At 41.3% G+C, this 23,220-nt stretch overlaps 1 protein-coding gene across 13 annotated transcripts in view; it reads left to right on the top strand.

Annotated features, from left to right (window-relative positions):
* Positions 1-21,542, top strand: part of Tfdp2 (transcription factor Dp-2) — a 118,859-nt gene extending 97,317 nt beyond the window's left edge. For all 13 annotated transcript variants that reach the window (XM_041676882.1, XM_041676883.1, XM_041676877.1 and 10 more), the window contains 4 exons: positions 9,212-9,363; positions 12,975-13,141; positions 21,032-21,137; positions 21,327-21,542. In XM_041676882.1, coding sequence (XP_041532816.1) covers positions 9,212-9,363; positions 12,975-13,141; positions 21,032-21,137; positions 21,327-21,510 — 609 coding nt within the window. In that variant the 3' untranslated portion in view covers positions 21,511-21,542. The remainder of the gene's footprint in view (positions 1-9,211; positions 9,364-12,974; positions 13,142-21,031; positions 21,138-21,326) is intronic.
* Positions 21,543-23,220: the final 1,678 nt, after the last annotated feature.

The raw sequence follows: 23,220 nt of genomic DNA, 5'->3' as shown, positions 1-23,220 counted from the left end.
TTGCACTTGGGAAGTAGGGACAGAAAAATCAGAAGTTCAAAGTCGTATTCCTACGTGTAGCAGGTTCAAGGCCATGAAAGCCACAAGACCCTGTCTGAATCAATAATAAATAAAACAAAACAAAACAAAACAGGTGGTAGTGTTTATTTAAAAATCGATGGGAAAGGAGCCATACCATACAACAGGGCTTACATGGGAGGTTTATTGTAAGAAGAGAAAGAAGGGAACAGAGACTGGTCTGAGAGGACAAGAGTGGCAGAAGGGAGAGGGAGGGAGGGAGGGAGGGAGGGAGGGAAGGAGGGAGAGAAGAGAGCTGGGAGGTAGGCAAGGCCTACCTTTTTAAAGGGGAATGAAGCAAATATGCACAGGAGGTGCTCTTAGCTGCAGCTGAGGACAAACCCTGTCAGGACCCCAAGGGCAGGCTAATACAGATGCCTGAATACTAACATTCCTCCCTTTTGCTTACCATAATAAGGAGTAGTCGGGTAGTGGCAGCACAAGCATTTAATCCCGGCACTCCAGAGGTAGAGGCAGGCGGATCCCTGTGAGTTTGAGGCCAGGACTTGCTTCATAGCTATAGGAGAAGGCTGCCGAGAGAGAGAGAGAGAGAGAGAGAGAGAGAGAGAGAGAGAGAGAGAGAGAGAGAGAGAGGGAGGGGGGGGGAGAAGAAGGAGGAGGGGAGAGAGGAGAGAGCAAATGATAAAGACCCAGAGAAGCAAAGCAATCAGCCACTGGCTCTTACCTCTACCTTATCATAGCCACATATTGGGGCAACATCTGTCGGGGTCCAGCCTTGATAGGTTCAAGTTTGTACATTCCTTGTAGGGGCATGTGGATTAGAAATATTAGGTAGAATAAGCAGATACAAAAGAAGTACAGACATAGGATAGTATCCGGAGGGCAATCCATTGTATACTGAATGCACTTGTGTTTTCTTTTTTCTTTTTAGGATTTATTTCTTTATTATGTCTTCAGTGTTCTGCCTGCATGTATCCCTGCAGGCCAGAAGAAGGCACCAAATCTCATTACAGATGGTTGTAAGCACATGTGGTTGCTGGGAATTGAACTCAGTACCTTTGGAAGAGCAGGCAAAGCTCTTAACCACTGAGCCATCTCTCCAGCCCTCGTGCTTGTTTCTTAAGACTTTTAAGTACCCCAATCCAAAAAAGGGAAAGAAAGCAAAAAACTTTATTTTTTATTTGTTTTTGGTCTTTTTGTTTTTGAGACAAGGTTTCTCTGTGTAGCTTTGGAGCCTGCCGTGGAACTCGCTTTGTAGACCAGGCTGGCCTCTAACACAGATCTACCTGCATCTGTCTCCCAAGTGCTGGTTTAAAGGTCTGCACCACTACTGCACAGCTTTTTTTAAATCACAATACAGGGGACAAACAAAATGATTACCATCTTAATACCCAAATACCAAGTAACCACACCATAGGTCACAATAACCTGTTAATAGCCACCCTTTAAATTAAATCTCTTGTCAATAACATTGAAGGAGCAAGACTAGTTCTGAACTCTGACCTCCAGGGAATGGAAGAGCCCACTTCTATGGGCTCCCACACAACCTCAGACCGAAAATGGGTGATACTGCCTCCACAAATCCTCAATTTGAGACTGAGAGTGAGACCTGTCCCTATGGCTCACTAGTGTGGCTGCTGGGATTAAAGGTACGTGCCATCACTGCCTGGCCTATATGGCTGATTAGTGTGGCTGCTTTGTACTGATCTTCAGGCAAGCTTTACTAAAACACAAGTAATAGACCATTATAGCAGTGAAGTCTCACATCCAGGGGAATGGTCAGAGGTGGATAACACCAGAGACCCAAGTGTTGGTACTGAATGGAAGGCAAAGCCATTAGTGAACAAGAAAGCAAATTTGTTGCAGGTGAAGTGAGCTGATCTGTCGGGGGTGGAGCAGGTGGGTAGGGTCCCAGTGTGAGGTGGTTACCTTTCAGTGGGACTTGCCACTAAGCAAACATGTTGCACCCAACAGCATTAGTGTAAGAGGTTTATTGGGGGTGTGGAAACACGAAAGAGTGAAAGGCCTTGTCGGAGTGGGTACTTGAGAGAGAGCGAGGCAGACAGGAGGAAGAGAAGCAAGCAAGAGAGAAGGCAAGAGAAAAGAACAGACGGCGTGGAGCAGAGATAAGAAAAAGTTTGGAAATAGGGTATCTCCTTCCTTCTATCAAATCATTGGCAGAATGTTCCAAAGGCCCCATAAAATACTGGGTTATAAGGTGCCAGGGAGTGCCCATTTGGATTTATATCTAAGAGGTGTTTGGGCCAGATCTGACTCCAAAGGTCGACGCAGTTCAAAAGCTTTGAAATCAGGCACTGGACACAGAAGTATGAGGTTTTCCAAAAGACACCCCAGCAGGGAGTTTGGAGGTGTAGATGATGATACAGTTCCCATGAGTGAAGCAGAGAATACAGACCCAAGGGTCTGCAATCTCTAGCATCCCAGGAATACAGAGAGGAACAGATTAAGTAGGCACGGCCTGTCCTATGTATCATCATGCAAGAACAGGGGTCAAGAACTCCAAGCCTGAGAGAGCCATGGTTGCCTGGTACCAAGACTTGAGATCAAAAGGTGAGAACCCATACTCAAGAGACAAGTCCTCACTCGTGGGGAATGGCCAGAGGTGGAGAAGTGGGGGCTCACCAATCATGCCAGTGTTGGATGGAGAGGCCCAGTGATCCTTTTGTTTGAGAAGTTAGGCTTTATATGTGAACCAGGTCCCAGGGTCCTAGTGTGCCTCAGACTGCCGGCAGGTAGGAGGAAGCACAAGGAGAACCTGCTGAGGTCATGGAACCAATGTTATAATTTTAAAAAACAGTTCGAAGAAATCACTCTGTACAACAGGGCTTGCATAGTAGGTTTTTGGAAGAAGAGAAAGAAGGGGCAGAGACCAATCCCTGAGGACTGGAGTGATGGGAAAGAGAAAGAGATGAGAGGTGGGCAAGGCCCACCTTTTAAAACAAAAGGATGCAAATGTGCACAGGAGGTGCTTTTAGTGGTTGCAGCTGAGGAAGTATTCTTTCAGGACCCCAAGGGAGGCCAGTATAGATGCCTGAATACTAACAATAGAGCTTTGGAATGTTTAAATGCCCAGCAAAAAGAATGAAAGTGAATATTTTCCTTTGCTTATCTTTTTTTGTTTTTGTTTTTGTTTTTCGAGACAGGGTTTCTCTGTGGTTTTGGAGCCTGTCCTGAAACTAGCTCTTGTAGACCAGGCTGGTCTCAAACTCACAGAGATCCGCCTGTCTCTGCCTCCCGAGTGCTGGGATTAAAGGCGTGCGCCACCACCGCCCGGCTTCTTTGCTTATCTTTATACCAGAAACATACCTATAATTTATAAGTCCTAATTTTTTTCTCTTCTCTTCTTTCTCTCAATCCAAACATTTATAGAAGATTTTAAAACTTAAGGGCAGCTTCGCAGCATTCATAGACTCAGGTGGCTTCAAACTGTAAATGAAACTCAAATTATTACTGAAAACAGTATCTTCAGGTTTTCTATAAACATACAATTTAGTTCCTCTTAATGCTTCATTTTTATTCCTTTTATCAAATGAGATTTACAAAGTAGTCATAGAAAATAAATTATGCAAGTTGTCCCTGTATATTAATTTTTTTGTTGTGGCTAAACTGATTTTGCTTTTTTTAGTATGTCTCAACTCACTGCTCATATGACACAGATTAACGATTACTTCTACATGCCACCACTTCCTCTTATCTTTGTTTATTAGTTACTTTTCTCACATGCCCTAGTTAGGTTTAACTATCAACTTGGCACAGCCTAGAGACTTCTAAGAAAGGAGTCTCAGTTGAAGGATTTCCCAGATCAGATGGTGTCTGGGCATGCTTGTTAGGGATTATCTTGATTGTTAATTGATATAGGAGAGTCCAGCCAACTACCAGTGGCACCATTCCCTGGACAGGTAGTCTGGGGCTGTGTAAGGAAAGGGAGGGAGGGAGGGAGGGAGGGAGGGAGGGAGGGAGGGAGGGAGGGAGAGGATCTGCAAACAACAAGTATTCCTCTATAATTTCTGCTTCCAGTTCTTGTTGAGTGATAGACGGTAACTTGAAAAAAACTCTTTCCTTCCCTGAGTTGCTTTTGGTCAAGAGTATTTTACCACACAACAGAAAGGAACTAGAACATCACCTCATTTAGTATTATCAAGACAGCCCCACACAGGCATGGCTAGAAGTCTGTCTCCCAGGTGATTCTCATCAAGCTGACAGTTGAGATAAGTAGTGTGACTACATTATACTTATAGATAACGCATGCCTTACTTAATTGTCCTTTCCTGCCTTTAAACCTTTTCCATAAGGAACACATTTAAAGCTGTTCAGCCTCTGCAACAAATGATATTGAGTCTGAAAAGAACAAAAAGCCAAAGGGAGTAAAACAGATAAGGAAATCAGTCCACAGTACATAGGAGGTAATTTTATTTTTATTATTAAAATAGAAATACTAAGTTAGGCATGTAACTCAGTGGTAAAGTACTTGCCTGGTAAGAACAAGGCCTTTGGTTCGATACCCAGCACTGCAAAAGAAGATTAAAATAACAGTATGTGTTGACTGGGGTTTCTGTCCCATCAGGTCCCACATCTGTTTAGTCCCAAATAAACACACAGAGGCCTCCATTAATTACAGACTGGTTGGCCTATTTGCTCAGGCTTCTTATTAACTCTTTTTTTGTTTGTTTGTTTGTTTTTTGTTTGTTTTTCGAGACAGGGTTTCTCTGTGGCTTTGGAGCCTGTCCTGGAACTAGCTCTTGTAGACCAGGCTGGCCTCAAACTCACAGAGATCCTCCTGCCTCTGCCTCCCGAGTGCTGGGGTTAACGGCGAGTGCCACCACTGCCCTTATTAATTCTTATAACTTATATTGGCCCATAATTCTGATCTATGTTAGCCACGTGGCTTGTTACCTTTTTTGGCAAGGTAGTCACATCTTAATTGCTGTGTGTCTGAGTGAGGACTGTATAACTGATTCTCTCCTCTTCCCAAAATTCTCCTGTTCTCATTGCCCCACCTCTACTTCCTGCCTTGGTTGCCCTGCCTCTACCTCTTGCCCAGCTACTGACCAATCAGCATTTTATTAAACAAGTACTAGAAACAAATCTTTATAGGGTAAAACCATTGTCCCACAGCAAGTGTGTTCCAACTGCTTTCATCATCTACACAATTTTGGTGCTATTAAACAGTGAGTCATAAGTATATAGGAGCTCTTCCTTATCACTGTTTGTATTCCTCTGTTGTACTCACATCATGGGACCCCCAAGCAAGACCACCACAGAGCTGGTATTCCATGCAAACACACTGGAGTTTATTAATTACAAGTTAGCTAACTAGGACTGTAATCAGTCACTCCATAATCCATCACTGATGCAGCAGGTGGGGGAAAATGACCCCAAGGTTTCAGGGTAAGGGGCTTTAAAGGGAAAAACTGCAAGCACGGTGACACAACCCTTTGATTTAAGGATTGGGTAAAAGTATACAACTTTTGGATTCCTTGGCTGGGATATAGGGGAATTTTAAAACAATGACTGTCAGCAGATAAGAATTTCAAAACATGGGCTGGAGAGATGGCTCAGAGGTTAAGAGCACTGGTTGCTCTTCCAGAGGTCCTGAGTTCAATTCCCAGCAACCACATGATGGCTCATAACCATCCGTAATGAGATCTGGTGCCCTCTTCTGGCCTGCAAGCAAACATCCAGACAGAATGCTATATACATAATAAATAAATAAAAAAAAAAGAATTTCAAAACAGTGGTTAATCAGATACCCACAAGGACATTTGAAGCAAGCAGATGTTGTTTGGACCCCCTGGTGGTCTCTTTGACTAGAGCTGGCACAGTTTCTTGGGAATGTTTATGACTTTGCTGGGCTACATGCTATTACTTAATGTCTCCCTTTAGTCCGAGGAATCTGAAATGGCATGAGTATATAGGTTTACAGATCAAGCACTTGATGATAATAACCACAAAGAAATATTAATTTACCATTTATTAATGACAAGCAAATTTTCAAACTGGTAATGAATGTGACTTCATTTTTACATAAAAATTGAGGTTAGCATGATGGCTAGTAGGTAGAGACACTTGGAATGTTAATCTGCTGAACTGAGTTCAGTCCCTAGAATACCACAGAAGGTGGAAGGAAAGAAACTCCCCCAAAGTTGCCCTCATTCACACACATAAAATAATAGTAATAAATGTGAATATTTGATACATACTGCAGGTCAGGAAGTATCTTCAACATCTCCCAGAGTTGTTACTTTGATTTGAGTCAGTTTTGAGACTGTCACCTTGTATAATTACTTCATTCATGATGTACAAGTACGTTTAGGATATAATGCATAATTATTCAAATTCTGTCCTAATCTCAAGACAAAATTAATTTAATGATGTACTAATCTCAAAAAAATGTTATTCTTGGTTTGAGACAGAGTTTGTCTACGTAGCCTCTGACTGTACTAGAACTCACTTTTCCCCCCATTTCTGAGTTTACTTAAGTCGATTAATTTAGAAATCCCATTCAAACAAAACTTCTGACAACATGTAAACACACTGCCATATTCCTGAAACAGATGCTAACACCTGAAAAAAGGTTGTTAACGGCTTGTGAGGAAAGTTGTTCATTTATAAGACCTGTCTTCAGTAGAACTAAGCCATTTTACATCTGGTAACTTTCCCAGCTGAAAATACCATTAAACTATAATCAAATATAAAGACAGTTTTGACGGATAGATCAGTACCATTGGTTATAGCTTTTAATCAGGTTCTTTCCTGGCGCCACATGGAAAAAGCCACTCACATCATCAATAAACAAAGGCTTTTTTCTTATCACAATTCATAAGTGATGTTAATTATGGTCCTTGTCAAACACATTTAGTAAAGGTTATTTACAGTATACTGGCCAAGCATGCACTGTTAACAGTTACAGAGAGGCCTGCCAGTTTCCTGGAGATCATACAGTGCCTAAAAATGGTGACAGATCATACATCATTTTAATTAACACAGTTTCTATCAGAAAATGTTCCTTTTTTGACCACAATTGCAATAGGTACATGAAAATTCTTAGAAAAATATGAATTCCCTTCAAGAAATTCATGCATATTCTGTGCACTACAGGATATGGCATGGAACTCACTTTTGTAGACAAGTCTAGCGTCAAACTCAGAGATCTCTCTGCTTCTGTCCCCAAGTGCTGGGATTTAAGGTGTGTGCCATCATGTCCAGCTCAAGCAACAATATTCTTAAAATCAAGCATTCCAATACAATTTAATCAAAAGATAAACTAATTTTATATTTATATGCTGAGGAATGGTGGTAGGGAAATACTACAAGTCTTTTTTATAATTTTGATATTTTCTACAAGAATAGAAAACTTTGTAGAGTAAAAACACTGCAGTTCATACTATGTGATTGTCTTAACTGAGGTGTGAAGGCATTAACAGTGCAGAGTGGTCACGTTGTATTTTGTGAGTCTAAGCTCCAGTGATGACACAGGACAACACAAGTGAGCACTGGCTGAAACAACATAGGTTTATGATGTAGTAGAGTCTCAATTAACTTTTTGTCAGAAACCTTATACTGTTGCTAATTATTTTTTAATTCAAACATTTATTTACATAGCTCCCTCCATATGGGATCTCAACCCCGTAGAAGCTGTGTTCTCACAAACATGATGGCCGGTCTATGCTCACAGCACTTGGGAAGTAGAGGCAAAAGGACCAGAAATTGAAGATCTTACTTAGGTCCACAGCAAGTTAGAGACCCACCTGGACACCTTGTCTATAAGTCAGCCAAGCTATGTTCTAGAAGGGAAGAGAAGTTACAGAGATGTGTTTGACCCCTTCATTCTTTTTCTCACTTCTAGTTGAAGAACATTTTTTTCTCTGGATGTAAGAGGTGTTGGGGAATGAATATAAGCAACTTTTGGGTTGGTGGTTGTTGATGTTATTTGTTTTTAATTTATTTCATGTGTATAGGTGTTCTGCCTGCATGTATGTCTGTGTGAGGGTGTTGGATCCTCTGGGACTGGAGTTACAGACAAGTTGTGAGCTGCCATTTGGGCGCTGGGAATTGAACCTGGATCCTCTGCAAGAGCAGCCAGTGCTCTTAACCACTGCCCTGAGCTGTCTTTCCAGCTGCCTACTTTTGTTTTGTGGGAATAGAAAATAACAAATGTAACTTTTAAGTTTGATAGTCGTAGTGATAGTGGTAATTTTGATAGTCTTTGACATTGACAGTTGGACAGTTAATACTAGAATAAATTGGTATTCCTTTTGAACAGTGAGTTTTAAGAGACAGTGTTTATTTTCTAGGGAAATGGAACCCAGCCATTTTAAGATACTTTTGTAAATCAAACTTTAGTTAAGGCCCCAAACCTGAAATGAAACAGTTCTGAACATAAGTAAGATTTTCTTTTTTTTTTTTAACATAAGATGAATTTGGTGTTTTTGAAAACCGTTGTTTCATGAGAATATGAAAGAGAGACGGCCTAAATTCTTTTTTAAAATTGGTCGTCTTGCGGGGGAACCCACCTTCCTGCCGTCAGGAGGGCATTGCTGCTTCCATCTGTTTTCTGTTTTGAGTATGCCAGATGTCATCCTGAGAGTATTCTCTGGTTTAAAGGAATTGTGTAACTCTGAACTAGATAAAAAAGGTGTCTAAGGATGCCGAATGAGGTGAGTTGATACAAAATTTACTTGGGGTCACTCTAAAGAGAATTATTGCCTGTGCTGCTGAGTCCTCCCATGTCTCTGAGAGCCTGTTACCCTGGGAAATGGAAAACAGAGGCCACAATATTTATCTTAGTTAGACATCATCAAAATAGATGTGTATTTTGCTGGGTATGGTAGCGCATGCCTTTAATCCCAGCACTTGGGAGGCAGAGGCAGGTGAATTTGTTTGAGGACAGACTGGTCTACATAGTGAGTTCCAGGACAATCAGGACTACACAGAGAAACCCTGTCTCAAAAAATAAATAAATAAAAATAAAAGAAATATGTGTGTTTTACTTTTGAAATGTGTTTATTGAACTTAATCATTCTCTTTTATCATGTTTAACTTTTTATTTGCTAGTACAGATGTTTAAATACTCGAAGTTTGAAATAGATATTTAAAATGTATGTTAATTCATTTAAATTCAATGTCACTTTTTCATATTAAATGATCACCTTTTGTTTATTGAACATTACAGCAAATTGCTTTTAAAAACCTGGTACAGAGAAATCGACAAAATGAACAGCAAAACCAGGGCCCTCCAGCTCTGAATTCCACCATTCAGCTGCCATTTATAATCATTAATACGAGCAGAAAAACAGTCATAGATTGCAGCATCTCCAGTGACAAGTGAGTAGGAACTAAGGGAGGGGTACAGGGCCTGCCTTCTGCTGATGTTCTTCCACGTAAAGATGGTGCACCCCACTGTCTACAGCCCTTCACCTGGCTTCAGTGGGGTATGTGCAATGTGTTCTCGGGCATGGTGCTGTTTTCAGCAAGAGTGAGCGCTGTTGTTTACCATACAGTCCCTACCCCATGTTGGGCTTGCCTGTCACACATATGGTGGTACCTGGGCCCTAGCTGTCATGTGTGTCACTTTTGTGGTAACTGAGCAGGTAACTGCAGTAAGTTAGACATCAACAAGGGCCCAGGAGGAGTCACTGTTCTGGTTTATTAGGAAAATATATCAGACTAGTGTGTGGCATTAAAGCAATTGTCTCATTTATTATATCATACTTACGTATGCTATTTGTTATTTATTTGGTCTAAGGCCCAGTGTGTCCTCTGACTATGTAGCCACAGATGGCATTCAGTTCATCTTCCTTCCACAACCTCCCACATGCTGAGATTAAAAGACGTGTGCCATAACACGTGCTGTTTTTGCTTTTTTATGAATGAACACGTGAGCATTAAAATCCTGGGTACAAGACTGGGAGATGGCACAGTGACTAAAGTGTTTGCTGTAAAAACAGAGTCCTGAGATTGGATCCCCACCCCCATAGAAAGGCTGGTGTGTTGTCCTTACCTATAACCCTACTCGGGGGCGGGGTGATGATAGCAGAGTGGGAAGTTTGCTAGGGCTTGCTCAGGCAGCCTAGCTCAAACAGTGAGCTTCAGGCTCCGTGAGAACCTGTCTGAAAAAAATAAGTTGGGAAGTAATAAAGGAGGATACCCAATGCCTTGTCTGGCCTCTACCCATGTGAACACATAAATCAATAAATCTTTTAAAAATATCTCAAACAGTTTAAATAAAATTGACACCATTCACTTTAGCAAATATGAAGTAGCACTTTTCAAAGTAGAGCATTCATTGTATTTTACCTGGCCTTCAGAAGGAAATTATGTGCATAGGGGACAAGACAGGTCCCAGTTGTGATCCAGCGCCTCTCCCTGCCTGCTCATGGAGCTCCTGTTTACAGCCTTGTGAAGTTGAATGAGATAATGCTTTTAAAAGATTTGGGTCACTGTAACATTTTATAAATGCTAGTTGCTGTTCTTAGGGACAAGCAGTTTTCATTTTTTAAATTTCTTAGCCTTTCTAAGATCTCATTCCTTTCTCCATAGAAATAAAAATTAGGGCCAGCAAAATGGCTGAGTGGATCAAAGGTGCTTGCTGCCAAATCTGGTGACCTGATTCTAATTCTCAAAACCCACAATGTAGGAGACAACCAACTCTAAAAACTTGTTCTCTGACCTCCACACATGTTCCATTGTGCACACACACTAAAATAATGTAGAAGAATTCAAGAACCAAAAAATTAAAATCAGTTACTTATTTTGCCAATTTATAGAAACTATAAATAAATTCACATAATATCTAGCCCAGTAAAATGTTGGATGTCATAGTTATTATTCACATCCCCAGACTCTACAGAAACCTGTCTTTAAGAGGACTATCCACATATAACACTGAGAAGCCTTCAAAGTGGTTAACATCTTTGGAAGTGACCTACAAATGTCGTACTGTAATTACTCTCTAAAGTTAGTCTCTTCCTTTATGAAGGACTATATAATTCTCTTCTTAGATTATAGAGCTTCCACAGCTGAGCATGTAGTACATAGCCTGTGAACCCAGTACTCAGGAGGTTGAGCAGAAGGGTTGCTATGAGCTGGCCAGCATTGGCCAGCCAGGAGAACTGCAGAAGAAAGACCTGTCTCAATAAATAAATAAATAAATACATTAAATTTAGAAGAATTAAAAATTTCAGGAAAATTGGGAACCATTGGGAACTATTGACCTTAACAGTTTGTGGTCACTGTTCACCCAGGCTGGAATCTATTTTGGTTCTATGCCTTGGGTGGTCACTGACTCATGCCTTGCCTTGCATCCCCTCATGGAGCAGCTTGCACACACTTGTTATTTGAGGTAGGTCCGTAATCTTGTCTGTCAGTTACTTTGGTGAAGCAATCTTACCCTTAATTAGCCTGGAGGCTTTCCCACAATGCAATTAAATTTACAAAGCCATCTGCATGTAAAGATGCCTGAAATCATCCCTCTGGCAGGTGCCCACTTCCAGTTCATTGTGAGCTTGTTAATATACTTCAGACTCACTTCAGCCTCCTGCTTTAAGTTAGAATAGTATAAGTCTCAACCTCACATGCATTTAATAGAGAATCCCATAAGAAGGTCAAACCCACAATTATTCAGAACTTGCACTATAACAAACAGCACAGAACCTGTAGATGGAGGTCTCAGGCCTGGCTAGGAGTCAGTTCTGTCCTTCCCCAAAGTATTTCCTGGGGATAAGTTTAGGCCACATCTTGTTGTCCCTTTCTTTGCTTCTTGATTGTGCTGTGTATTCAGGCATCTAAACTGATTACTTTTCAAGAACATTCTGATAGCTGCTATGTAGTTTATATGTGGTACTTTTGTTGGTTTGTGACAGATTCTCACTTTGTAGACTAGACTGGACTAGAAATCTTGAAACCTAAGATGGCTTTAAACTCAAGTAATGGTATTAAAGGCATGAACTACCATACTGAGCTCTGTGACACTTGCTTAAGATATTTTATTCTTAGTTCCTCACGAGAGGATTTGGCTGGGTTTGCTTTGTTACAGTTGTCTTCCATTTAATTCAGATATGTTCAGTTCAAGTGACTGAAGTCCCAGTTACCTAAGAGGATCCCTGAATCTAGGAGTTCAGACCAAACTGTGCAGTGTGGTACATCCTCATCTCAGATCAAAGGGAAAAGTTTTCCTGATTGACTGAGTATTCTGTGGCTAGCTGGAAAATTGAACATTCACTTTATTTCTTTAAGACTAATTAAAGGGGGCTGGAGAGATGGCTCAGTGGTTAAGAGCATTGCCTGCTCTTCCAAAGGTCCTGAGTTCGATTCCCAGCAACCACATGGTGGCTCACAACCATCTGTAATGAGGTCTGGTGCCCTCTTCTGGCCTGCAGACATACACACAGACAGAACATTGTATACATAATAAATAAATAAATAAATAAATAAATAAATAAATATTAAAAAAAAAAGACTAATTAAAGCCAGTCTACTAGAAACCCCAGAAAGCAAATTAAGCAGACAGAGCACAGGATGTAAGACCTTGCAGAGCTCCTCTACGGCACCAAGACCCCATACTTCCTTTCTTTATTATTTTTATTTTTGTTTGTTTTGGGGTTATTTTGTTTTGTTGAGACAAGGTTTCTCTGTGTGGTCCTGGCTGTCCTGGAACTCACTCTGTATGACAGGATGGCCTCAAACTCAGAAATCTGCCTGCTTCTGCCTCCCAAGCGCTGGGATTAAAAGGATGTGCTACCACCACCTGGCCTCCTTTATTTCTTTAAAGAAAAATTATTATTAAATTTATGTATTTAGGTGTATATGTGTTAAAGTTATGTATTTAGGGGTGTGGTGGGGGGAGAGAACTGAACTCAAGTTGTCAGGATTGGTACCTGCACCTCTACCTATGAGCCATCTCACTCAACCCTCCCCATCCTTGCTTTATTTTGCAGGTTTGAATACCTTTTTAATTTTGATAACACTTTTGAGATCCATGATGACATAGAAGTACTGAAGCGGATGGGAATGTCCTTCGGTCTGGAGTCAGGCAAATGCTCTCTGGAAGACCTGCAAATTGCAAAGTCCCTGGTCCCGAAAGCGTTAGAAGGCTATGTCACAGGTATGCTGGAGATGCTATGTACCCGGTCGAATGTCAAGCTGACTTGTTAAGCATTCTCACACATGCAGTTCAGAGAGCATGCGCTAGCTTCACTGGGAGGCGTTCTTAAATACTTTATATAATTAAAAAATAAGTGATTTTTTTTTTAGAGTACAAGCTTACATCTATACCGTATATATTGTACAAAAATTGGCTGACTCATCACTGAGTTTAGGGCCACAGTGATATTTTCTCTAATTCTGAGAGTTTGAGTAGAGTCTTGTAAAGCTTTTAGTGAAAAGCTTGATGGAAGTTTGGCCTTTTGTTTTTGTTTATAATTCTTCTAGGGGAACTTAAGAGTATTTTACAAAAAAAATAAAAAAAAACCAATAGATCTCCCTCACTCTACTGGGATGCTGTGTTTATCTGTTCAGGGGATCTGAATTCGGAGAGCAGAAGATGTCTTAGTTTTCTGTGGCAGTTCACCGTGACCAAGGGGTTTGTAGAAGGAAGGGTTGGCTTTGGCTTAGAGTTACAGGGGAGAAGAGTGGATCATGGCGGCAAGCAGGAGGTGTTTAGGCTGGAACAGGAAGCAGAGTGCTAACTGGAAATGGCTCGACTCTCGAAACCTGAGAGCCTGCCCCTAGCAAGGCCATGCCTCTAATACTGGAGACTACACTTTGAAATGCCCAAGACTTCTGGGGACACCTCAGTCAAACTACCGCAAGGAATATAATAAAAAATTTAAGTATCAGGAAAAAAAAACAAAAAACAGAAAAAATGGATTTGTGCTTATGTTCATTATTCTCTTTACAGTAAAACCTCTAAATGGTCTGTGTTTCCTGTTCCATATTCCTCTTCAGGTTTTACATTGTTTCTGTGAAATAGTGAGTAGATACTGGTTCAGTGACTCATCACTTAGGAGAAAAATGATTCTGTTAAAGTTATTTGTGTACCCTCCTATCTGTGACTTTCTCCACACCTGTAGATGTAGCCTCGAATGTCTTCTTTAAACAAGAATTTGCTGTTAGCCCAGCCTTGCCTCTAATCTTGGCTTTCTTACCTCAGCCTCCCAAGTGCTAGTCTGACAAGTATATATCACACTCTGGCTTTAAGTTTCTTATTTCTTATCTGTTCATTTGCTTTTCTTTAAAGCAGTGTGGTTCTCAACCTTCCTAGTGCTACAGCCCTTTAATACAATTCCTCATGGTGTGGTGAGCCCCAACCATAAAATTATTTCACTGCTACTTCATAACTATAATTTTACAACTATTATGAAGCATAATATAAATATGTGATATGCATAATATCTAGTTTGTAACCTCTATGAAAAGGTCATTGTTAAGAACCACTGATTTAGGCGGCGAGAACCAGAATGTTCTCAGTTGGTAGAATGCCACCCAGAGGTTGAGAGCCACTGCTATGGAGGCAAAAACAAGTATGATAAGCAGGGAAAAGAAACATTGTTTTGTCTTCTGATATCAGTAAATTTATGTCTTTCTGGTTGTCTCTAGCCTAGGCTGAACTTGAACTCATAGTATTCTGTCTCAGTCTCCCGAGTGCTGCGATTACATACAGGACTGTGCCAACTTCATGGAGTGATATTTTCTTTAGTGGCTTGATTTTCTTTGACTTAACATTATATTTGTCATATTTAATGTTGCTATAATACATACATTTTTATTTCCACATTAAATTTTGTTGCGTGAAAAAAATCATAGTTTGTTCATTTCAGTGCTGATAAACTTCTAGTTCTCCCCCCCCCCCCACAGTTGATGTTATAATACAATGCTGCTTTGAACATTCTATCCATGTGTCTAATGCTATGTGCAACTTACAGATTGAAATTACTAGGTCTGCATTGGATGGGTCTTGAACTTTCTTAGATGATGCGAAAATTTTTCAATTTGATTTTACTAGATTTTACTTTCCCCTAAAAAGTAGAAATATTCTACTTTCCTAGTCGGCTTTTGAATTAAGATTTAATTCTCATAAAATGAAACATCCATTTTAAAAAGTTTTTATGTGGATGGGTATTTTGCCTACATGTATGTCGATGGACATGTGTGTCTCATGCCTAAGGAAACCAGAGCAGGGTTTCAGAATCTTTTGGGACTGGAGCACAGAAGTTGTGAACTACAGTGTGGGTTCTGGGGATTAAACCCAATCTTCTGGAAGAATAGCCAGTGCTTATAACTCCTGAGCCATCACTCCAGCCCTGTAACACCTATTTGTAATTCAGTGGTGTTTTAGTATATTCACAAAAGTTTGCAACCACACTTAATTCCTGGATACTTTTTTTTTTTCTTTTTAAAGACTCACTACACAACTCTGGCTGGCCTAGAGCTGACTATAGATACTAGTGTTGGAGGAGGGCCCCTTGTTTCGTTCCTGGCTGCTCAGCCCCGAAAGAATCACACAGAAACTGTATTAAGTAAATCACTGCTTGACCCATTAACTCTAACTTCTTATTGGCTAACTCTTATATCTTAATTTAATCCATTTCTAGTAATCTGTGTATCGCCATGTGGCTGTGGCTTCCCTGGTAAAGTTTAGGTATGTCTGTCTCTGGCAGCGGCTCTGTGGCTTCTCCCTGACTTTGCCTCTTTTTTCCCAGCATTCAGTTTAGTTTTCCATGCCTAGCTGTGCTCTACCTTATCAACAAGAAACTTGGCAGTTTCTTTATTCACCAATGGTATTCACAGCATACAGAGGGGAATCCCACAACAGACCAGGCTGGTCTCAAAGTCATAGACCCACCTGCCTTGCTTGCCGCTGCTGAGATTAAAGGCATGTGCCACCACACCCAGATCCTGGGCATTTTTATAACCATAAATAAAAACCACAGGTCATTAGCACTCCCTACATACTACAACCCCAGCCCCTGGCAACTAGTAGTTTAGTCTGGTTTTAATGTTTTTGTTTTTTTCTTTGTTTCTTTGTTTTTACGACCGTGGTTTTCCATCACATATAAACAGGATTGAATATTATGTGGCTTTTGTAATGGCTTCTTCTACTTTGCATAGTATATTTAATAGACTCATCCAAGCTATTCCATGCCTTTGTATTAGGTATTTCTGGTTGCCCAAAAATGCTTAGGATGAGAAGTGCTTTAGATCTGGCTGCGTTTTGTTTGTTTGTAGTTGTTGTTTTTTGTCTCTTGGAATCTTTGAATTTGCATAATAAAGTTATTTGAGAGGTAGCACCCAAATCTAAATATAATATCTCTTTGTGTTTCATATACAATTCTACCCAGTTACTTTGTAGGGTATTTTAATATGCTTGTGTTTGACTGTGACCTATCATATGAAGTCAGGTATGGAATTTTACACTTTTGGCATTATGTCAGTACTTAGAAAGTTTTAGATTTTGAAACATTTCAGACTTGGGATTTTTGGATTAGGGAAGCTTAATTGGTCCCCATTCCTTTTTAATTGGTAAATAATATTCCATTTTATAAAGGTACCACATTTTCATTCATCAGTTGGTACACATTTGGATTGTTAGTGTTTTGGTTTTTTATTATTTAGTTAGTTAGTTTTGGTTTTTCGGGACAGAGTTTCTCTGTGTAACAGTGCTAGCTGTCCTGAAAATAGCTCTTGTAGACCAGGCTGGCCTTGAACTCACAGATATCTGCCTGCCTCTGCCTCCCTGTAAAGACATGCGCTACCACCGCCCGGCCCTAGTGTTTTGCTTTTACAAACATGTCTACAGCTTTGTTGGAGCAGAACTGTTAGATTTTTTTTTTTTATGAGATACTAAATGGCTTTTAAAGTGCCTATACCATTTTACAGTTCTACAAAGTAATGTGTGAGGCTTCTGATTTTTTTTTTTAAATATCCTTCTCACTACCCTCCACACCTCAATTTTTTGGCACTAGTGATTGAATACATAATTTTTTGAATGATAATTACACACTCTACTACCAAGCTACTCCTATCCCTGTCCATCGTTATAATTTTACATAGTGGACATGAAATGGTAACTCACAGTGATTTTTATTTAATTTCCCTAATGATTTAGGATGTTGCATCTTTTCATGTATTTATTGGCTGCTTATACATTTTTCTTGGAGACATAATTTTCTTTTTATTATAAATTGAAAGAGTAGCCAGGTGCCAGTGGTGCACACCTTTTAATACCAGCACTTGGGAGGCAGAGGCAGTTGGGTCTCCTTGAGTTTGAGGCCAGCCTCATCTGCAAAGAGAGTTCCAGGACAGCCAGGACTATTACACAGAGAACTCTTTTCTTGAAAAATCCAATAAATAAATTGAAAGGGTATAGGAGGTATAGTTAATAAAAAGGTTTACATTCATATATTTTCCACTAACTTGGAAATGTTTGTGGTTTTGCTAATCTCAACAATATTATATATTCTCAAAGGTACCTTGAACATTTAAAACTATTTGGGACTTTTCATCTAGAATTTCACATTTTTGGTTGTTGCTATTTTTTTCAAGATGGACTCTCAATATTGTCTAGGCTAGATTTTAACTCCTGGGCTTCTGTGACCTGGTGCCTGAGCCTCCAAGTAGCTGAGATCATAGGTGCACACCACTGTACCTGACTTCACATCTCTGAAACAGAGTTTTAATATTAGTTGTAAGGAATATAAATTCAAATATAAGCAGAAAGGTAGTTTGCTTTATCTTTTTGCTCATAGGTCTTTTTAACTGAGATTTGATTTCTGTTGTGCTGCATGTGTTAAGTCAGTACCATCTGCCTTCTGCAAGTGTGGCCCCCAGCCCCTCCTGCACCTCAGCCGATTCTAACCATATATGCACTGTTCCCTGCTCCCTTCGCTCCATGTTTTCATTAGCCTCATCGGACTGGAAGTCCAGCAGTGTCTGAATAAAGGACCGGCTCAATAAATCACCACAAGTTTCTTTCTCTTATTCCCAGTGGAAAGGTTCAGGGTGATTAGCAGGCCCTGTAGTTTGATCTCTTCATGACCTCATTTGCAGACTGGGCTACAGATTTTCCTGTCAGTTCAAAGGGACATGTCCCTTTAGTGTGAAAGGGAGGGAATGGCCCTTGGACGAGAGTATGAGAACCACCGTGCAGAGCCTGTAATAATGTGAAGAAATGTGGGCTTTTCAGATCCACTGTAGAAGGAAATATACTCTGTAATGCTACAACTGAATAGCTGTGACCCAGCAGAAGGTCTCCACAGTTCTGTACACTAATTCATATTCAGCACAGGATTCAGCTTTAATTTCATCTTGTTCAGACTTGTTCTTATTAAGTGTATTCACAATCTGCTTTTCTTCTTAGAATTGGAGTCTTTTTTCTCCTCTCACAGCTGCCTTAGCCTGTGAAGAAAAGGCCCAGCAGGCCAGTCTAAAGTCTAAAATCGATGTACTCGTTTATTTAGTTTCCTCATTCATGCACGGGCTCGTTCTCAGTGGCTAGACAGAATTCCTATCTTAGCATACATGACTCTATGTTTTTTGCATAGTAATTACAGAAATTGTACAATAAAGGGAATGGGAAAGTATCTGAGTAAGAGCACTGGCTGCACAAGCTTGGCCTCCTGAGTTTCATCCTCCAAATCCACACAAAGAGCCATTCTGGTAGCGTGCATCTTCATCGTGGGATTCCTGCAGGGAGATGAGGAAGTAGAGACAGAATGGGCCTGATGCTCACAGATCAGCTGTGAGTGTGCAGTGCAGCAACCCCAGAGATCCTGCCTCACACCAGACACAGGAGCCTGCTCCCCAGCCCACTGACTTCCACAAGCATGCCATGGCACGCACATGCCCTGCCCCACACACACATGGGGCGGGGGGGAAGGCTTGAGGGCTGCCAAGATGGTTTGGTGGGTGAAATGTTTGCTGCCAAGCCTGAGTTTCATCTCCAGAACCTACATGTTGGAAGGAGAGAGCCAACTGCTTAAAAAGTTGTCCTCTGACTTCTACACGCATGCCATGGCACATCCACACACCCCCATAGAAACAAAAATACAATACAATAAAAGTGTATTTGAACAAGCTATTTTCTGAGTATTCATTGGGTTTTGCCTTATCATGTGATGGGGTCTGTGGTCTCGACTCCCCCCCACACACTGTTTTTTCTGTGTAGCCCTGGCTGTCCTGGAACTTGCTTTGTAGACCAGGATGGCCTCAAACTCACAGAGATCCACCTTCCTCTGCCTCCCAAGTGCTGGGATTAAAGGCGGGTACCACCCATGCCCAGTGATGTGAGATCTTTTTCTCTTTTTTTTGGGGGGGGGGTGGGTCGAGACAGGTTTTCTCTGAAAAATTTCTCTGTGACTGCCCTTGAAATCATTCTGTAGACCAGGCTGGCCTCAAACTCGCAGAGGTTCATCTGCCTCTGCCTCCCAAGTGCTGGGAACAAGTTCTAGAACAAGTTGGAGACCGTTACATAGAAATGCCCTGTCTTGAAAAACTAAACAGAAAAAAAAACAATTGTTGTAAGAGACTATATACATTCATTCATTAATTCTGAGGTCCCTAGACATTCAGGTTACAGTTCTCTCTGAGCTAACATTCTAGACAGGGAGGCATCCTGCAAGTAACAATGTAGTAAGAACTGGTCTGCTTTGGTGGGAGAAGCATGGCATATTCAGGGAAAAGGAGATGCCACGACATGCCCTTATGGTTTCCTGGGAGCTGAAACACCTCTTACCTGTCTCACCTTTATTAAAACCATCACCACAGACCTGGAGAGAAGGCTCGGCAACTAAGAGCATGGGTGCTCTTCAGAGGACCCAGGTGCACTTTCCAGCATCCACCATGGCTTACAACCACCTGTAGCTTGAGTTTAATGCCTTCTTTTGGTCTTCATGGGAACCAGGCCATGGTACACAGATACACATAGAGACAAAATATCCATACACATAAAATAAAAATAAATTTTAAAACTGCATTATATGAAAGCACAATCTTAAGACTACTTTGGATTATAAAGCAAATGACACCAGGGGTGGAAGTGGAGGGGCCTCTAGGTAGGAAGAAGCATAGATCATTGATGAGCAACAGGATTGGCTTCACCTGCATACACAGGGTTGGGAGCCGGTTCAGTTGGTAGTGTGCTTGCTATGCAAGCCTGGGACCATCTGTATGTAGTTCAGTCCCCAGCACCTGTGGAAAAAGCTAGACGTGATGATGTATGCTCATATCTGGCGCTTAGGGAGACAGGTGGGAAGATCCCTGGGGCTTGCTGGCCTGCTGACCTAGCCTGATTAGCAAGTCCTAAGTCTCACCTGTGCACACACACAGTGGGAGGTGGGGGAAGGGTGACAGGAGTGTATCTGTCTGCCTGATCCATAAGCTGTGTGGTCTCTCCTAAAACAGTTGTGATTTGTCTTGTCTCTGTCCAATTCCAGCTTCGCTGTTAATGTCACTGTCGTAGTGTTTCATGGTGAGGATGGCAGATGTGTAAGATAGCCCACATTCTGGCCACATTCTTACTACACCCAGTAAGCAGCCTTGTCAGGTGTTACATAAAGACAAAGGGAGGCTAGAGTAGTTAAGTTAGAGTTGATACTGCTGTTGTGGAAGACAGCGCACAGCTTGGACCCACACCCCTTTCCTCCACTGGCACCTCGTATACATACATTCCCTCTCGGGCTTTTACAGATACACATGATTTAAAAATAATAAAATAAGTCTTGGGGAAAACAAGAACACTGAACTAAAAGGAGCCAGTGATGGTTTTATTGTGAATTCTTTTTCCCTGAAGTCTGTCTTCCTTTATTTTTTTCCATTCTCTTTCAGGAATTTATTGGTGCCTCACCCCACCCCACCCCACCCCCAAAAAAACAGGTTCTTCATGGGGCAGGAGAATTGTCCAGCTGTCCCCAAGCGTGCAGCCCATGCTTACTTCAGGGCACAGCAGAACAACCAGAGTGCAGAGCCTACATTTTCTTTCTTTTTTTGGTGTTTGCAGATATCTCTACAGGACCTTCTTGGTTAGACCAGGGACTGCTTTTGAACTCTACCCAATCAGTTTCAAATTTAGACCTGACCACTAGTGCCACTGCACCCCAGTCAAGGTATGTATTTTTTCAAGGTGAGAAAAGCCAGCCCCAGAGCTCTGGCTCTTCTGTGGGGAGCCAGGGCCGTTGTCACTGCTGCAACAGGTGGGTCAGGTTCGTAGCAGATGTGCTCAGCGGTACCTCCTTCCTCTGTTTGTTCCTGTCTGCACTACACTAATGAATCTGTGTTTTTAACTTACTTGCTAGTGTGAACCAAGGGTTGTGCTTGGATGCCGAAGTGGCCTTAGCAACTGGGCAGTTCCCTGCCCCAGACAGTCACCAGTCCAGTAGTGCGGCCTCTCACTGCTCTGAGTCCCGCGGCGAGACCCCCTGTTCATTCAACGATGAAGACGAGGAAGATGAGGAGGAAGATTCCTCCTCCCCAGAATAAAGACAGGAGAAAACTCATGTTTTAATATTTGATGCTCATGTGTGTCTTTAGTGTGAGCTCTTGTGTTTTGAAATGATTGCTTCAGTCTTTGCCTTTGCATTTGTGTTTAGTGAAAACTAGAGAAACACAATAAGCAAATTACATGAAGGCTGAGATGGTTAAAAGTTAAGTAAGCATGAATGGGAACTGATCAGCAGAGCCAACAAAGCATGCCTTCTGAAGAGATGGAGGGGACAGTCCATGAAGAATGACAGCAAATGAAGTTTGTCTTCAGGGAGGTGGAGTTTGAAGACCCCACAGTGTGTGAGACTTTAGACTTGAGATTGCTGCAAGGACAGTGTGCAGTGATGACGGCTTTTGCCCCGTTGGGCAGAAGTGAGCCTGGAAGTCCCAGTGGGTGTCCAGGGAGCCATGTAGATTGCAGTCCTTGTGGCCTGAGGAGCACAGGTGAACTGCTGAGCTAGTTGGAAGTCTAGCTGAGGTGCTTCATGCATCTGCTGCCTTAGCTTCTAGAAGGGAGCAAGCGCTAACTTTAAGTACCTAGGTGACATTTAAAATAATTCACAGAAAACTGACGTGACCATTTGTCAATGCGTTGGTGCATAGGAGTTCCTAGGGCTACTTCTGGAAGCCAAACTAGAATAGCATTTCCATGTGCATTAAAAACTTTGCCAGCACTGCCTTTTGCCAGCATTCTAAATTTGGAATTTTATTGAGAAGGAAACTGTATTTATAGTCTTAATCAAAGCTATGCATTTCATACAGCTTTTTAATTTTCAGTGAAACAAAGAAGCAAATTCTTTGACTAAATTGCTTGTCGATAGCTGTCTGCAGTACTGTATGATTTTACCCATGTGCAATTTGTGAAAATGAACCAAATGTCACTACTTTTGTCTTTATTTCAAGAATATGAACATCATTGTTCTCTTGTACATGTTATCTTTTTCATATTTTAATTATCAAAATGACCTTATTAGATTTATTCCTGGGTAAATTGCATTTCAAATTAACTCAATATTCAGTGTTTTTGTTAAAACCTTGAACACTCCAATTGACTGCATCCGTGATGGTTTCAAAGCCAAGGATGCCGTGAGACCACTCCAGTATGTCTGTGATTTCTGCTCCTCTCAGTACGGGAGCATGGGACATCCACTGCCAAGCCAAACCCAACTTACTAACACATTAAGGCCTTGAAGGGAGGCAAAGAATGGTAGGAGAATCATTTCTGAAACCAGCTCAAGTCTCATGTGTTTGTCCTGATCCTGTGTATATGGCTCTTGTGGGTCCTGCACCAAACTTAGTCAAAAATGCTGCTCTTTTTAGTCCTGTTGGGGAAGTTTGAGCTGGAAGCAAAAGCTTTGGTTAACTTAAATGTTACGAGGCATTAACACTGATAAACATGAATGTGCAGATACAACTTAGGTTCCTTTGAGAGGAAACTCACTGTATCAGAAGGAAGCTGTAGTGCAAGCCCGAGTGTTCAAAGGACACAAAGGTCCTGGCAGGTTTTGCAGAGTTTCGTATTGGCATGAGTTCTAGAACACACATTGCTTTGTCTGAACAAAGGATCCAGAATGCAACCTCCTGTTGGCACTACCACTTCTGTCTTTATACTTAGAGACAGGCCTAGCAGAGACCTGGAGAGGCCAAAGGCAACAACATGCTTGTTTAGTCTTCAGAGTACTAAGATGTTGCAGAGCAAAAAGCAAA

The sequence above is a fragment of the Microtus oregoni genome, unplaced genomic scaffold, assembly GCF_018167655.1.
Source record: "Microtus oregoni isolate MIOR12 unplaced genomic scaffold, Mior012 000028F_ref0000031, whole genome shotgun sequence".
Taxonomy (NCBI): domain Eukaryota; kingdom Metazoa; phylum Chordata; class Mammalia; order Rodentia; family Cricetidae; genus Microtus; species Microtus oregoni.
The sequence above is the reverse complement of the archived record's forward strand: the minus strand, read 5'-3'. Positions and strand labels throughout refer to the sequence as shown.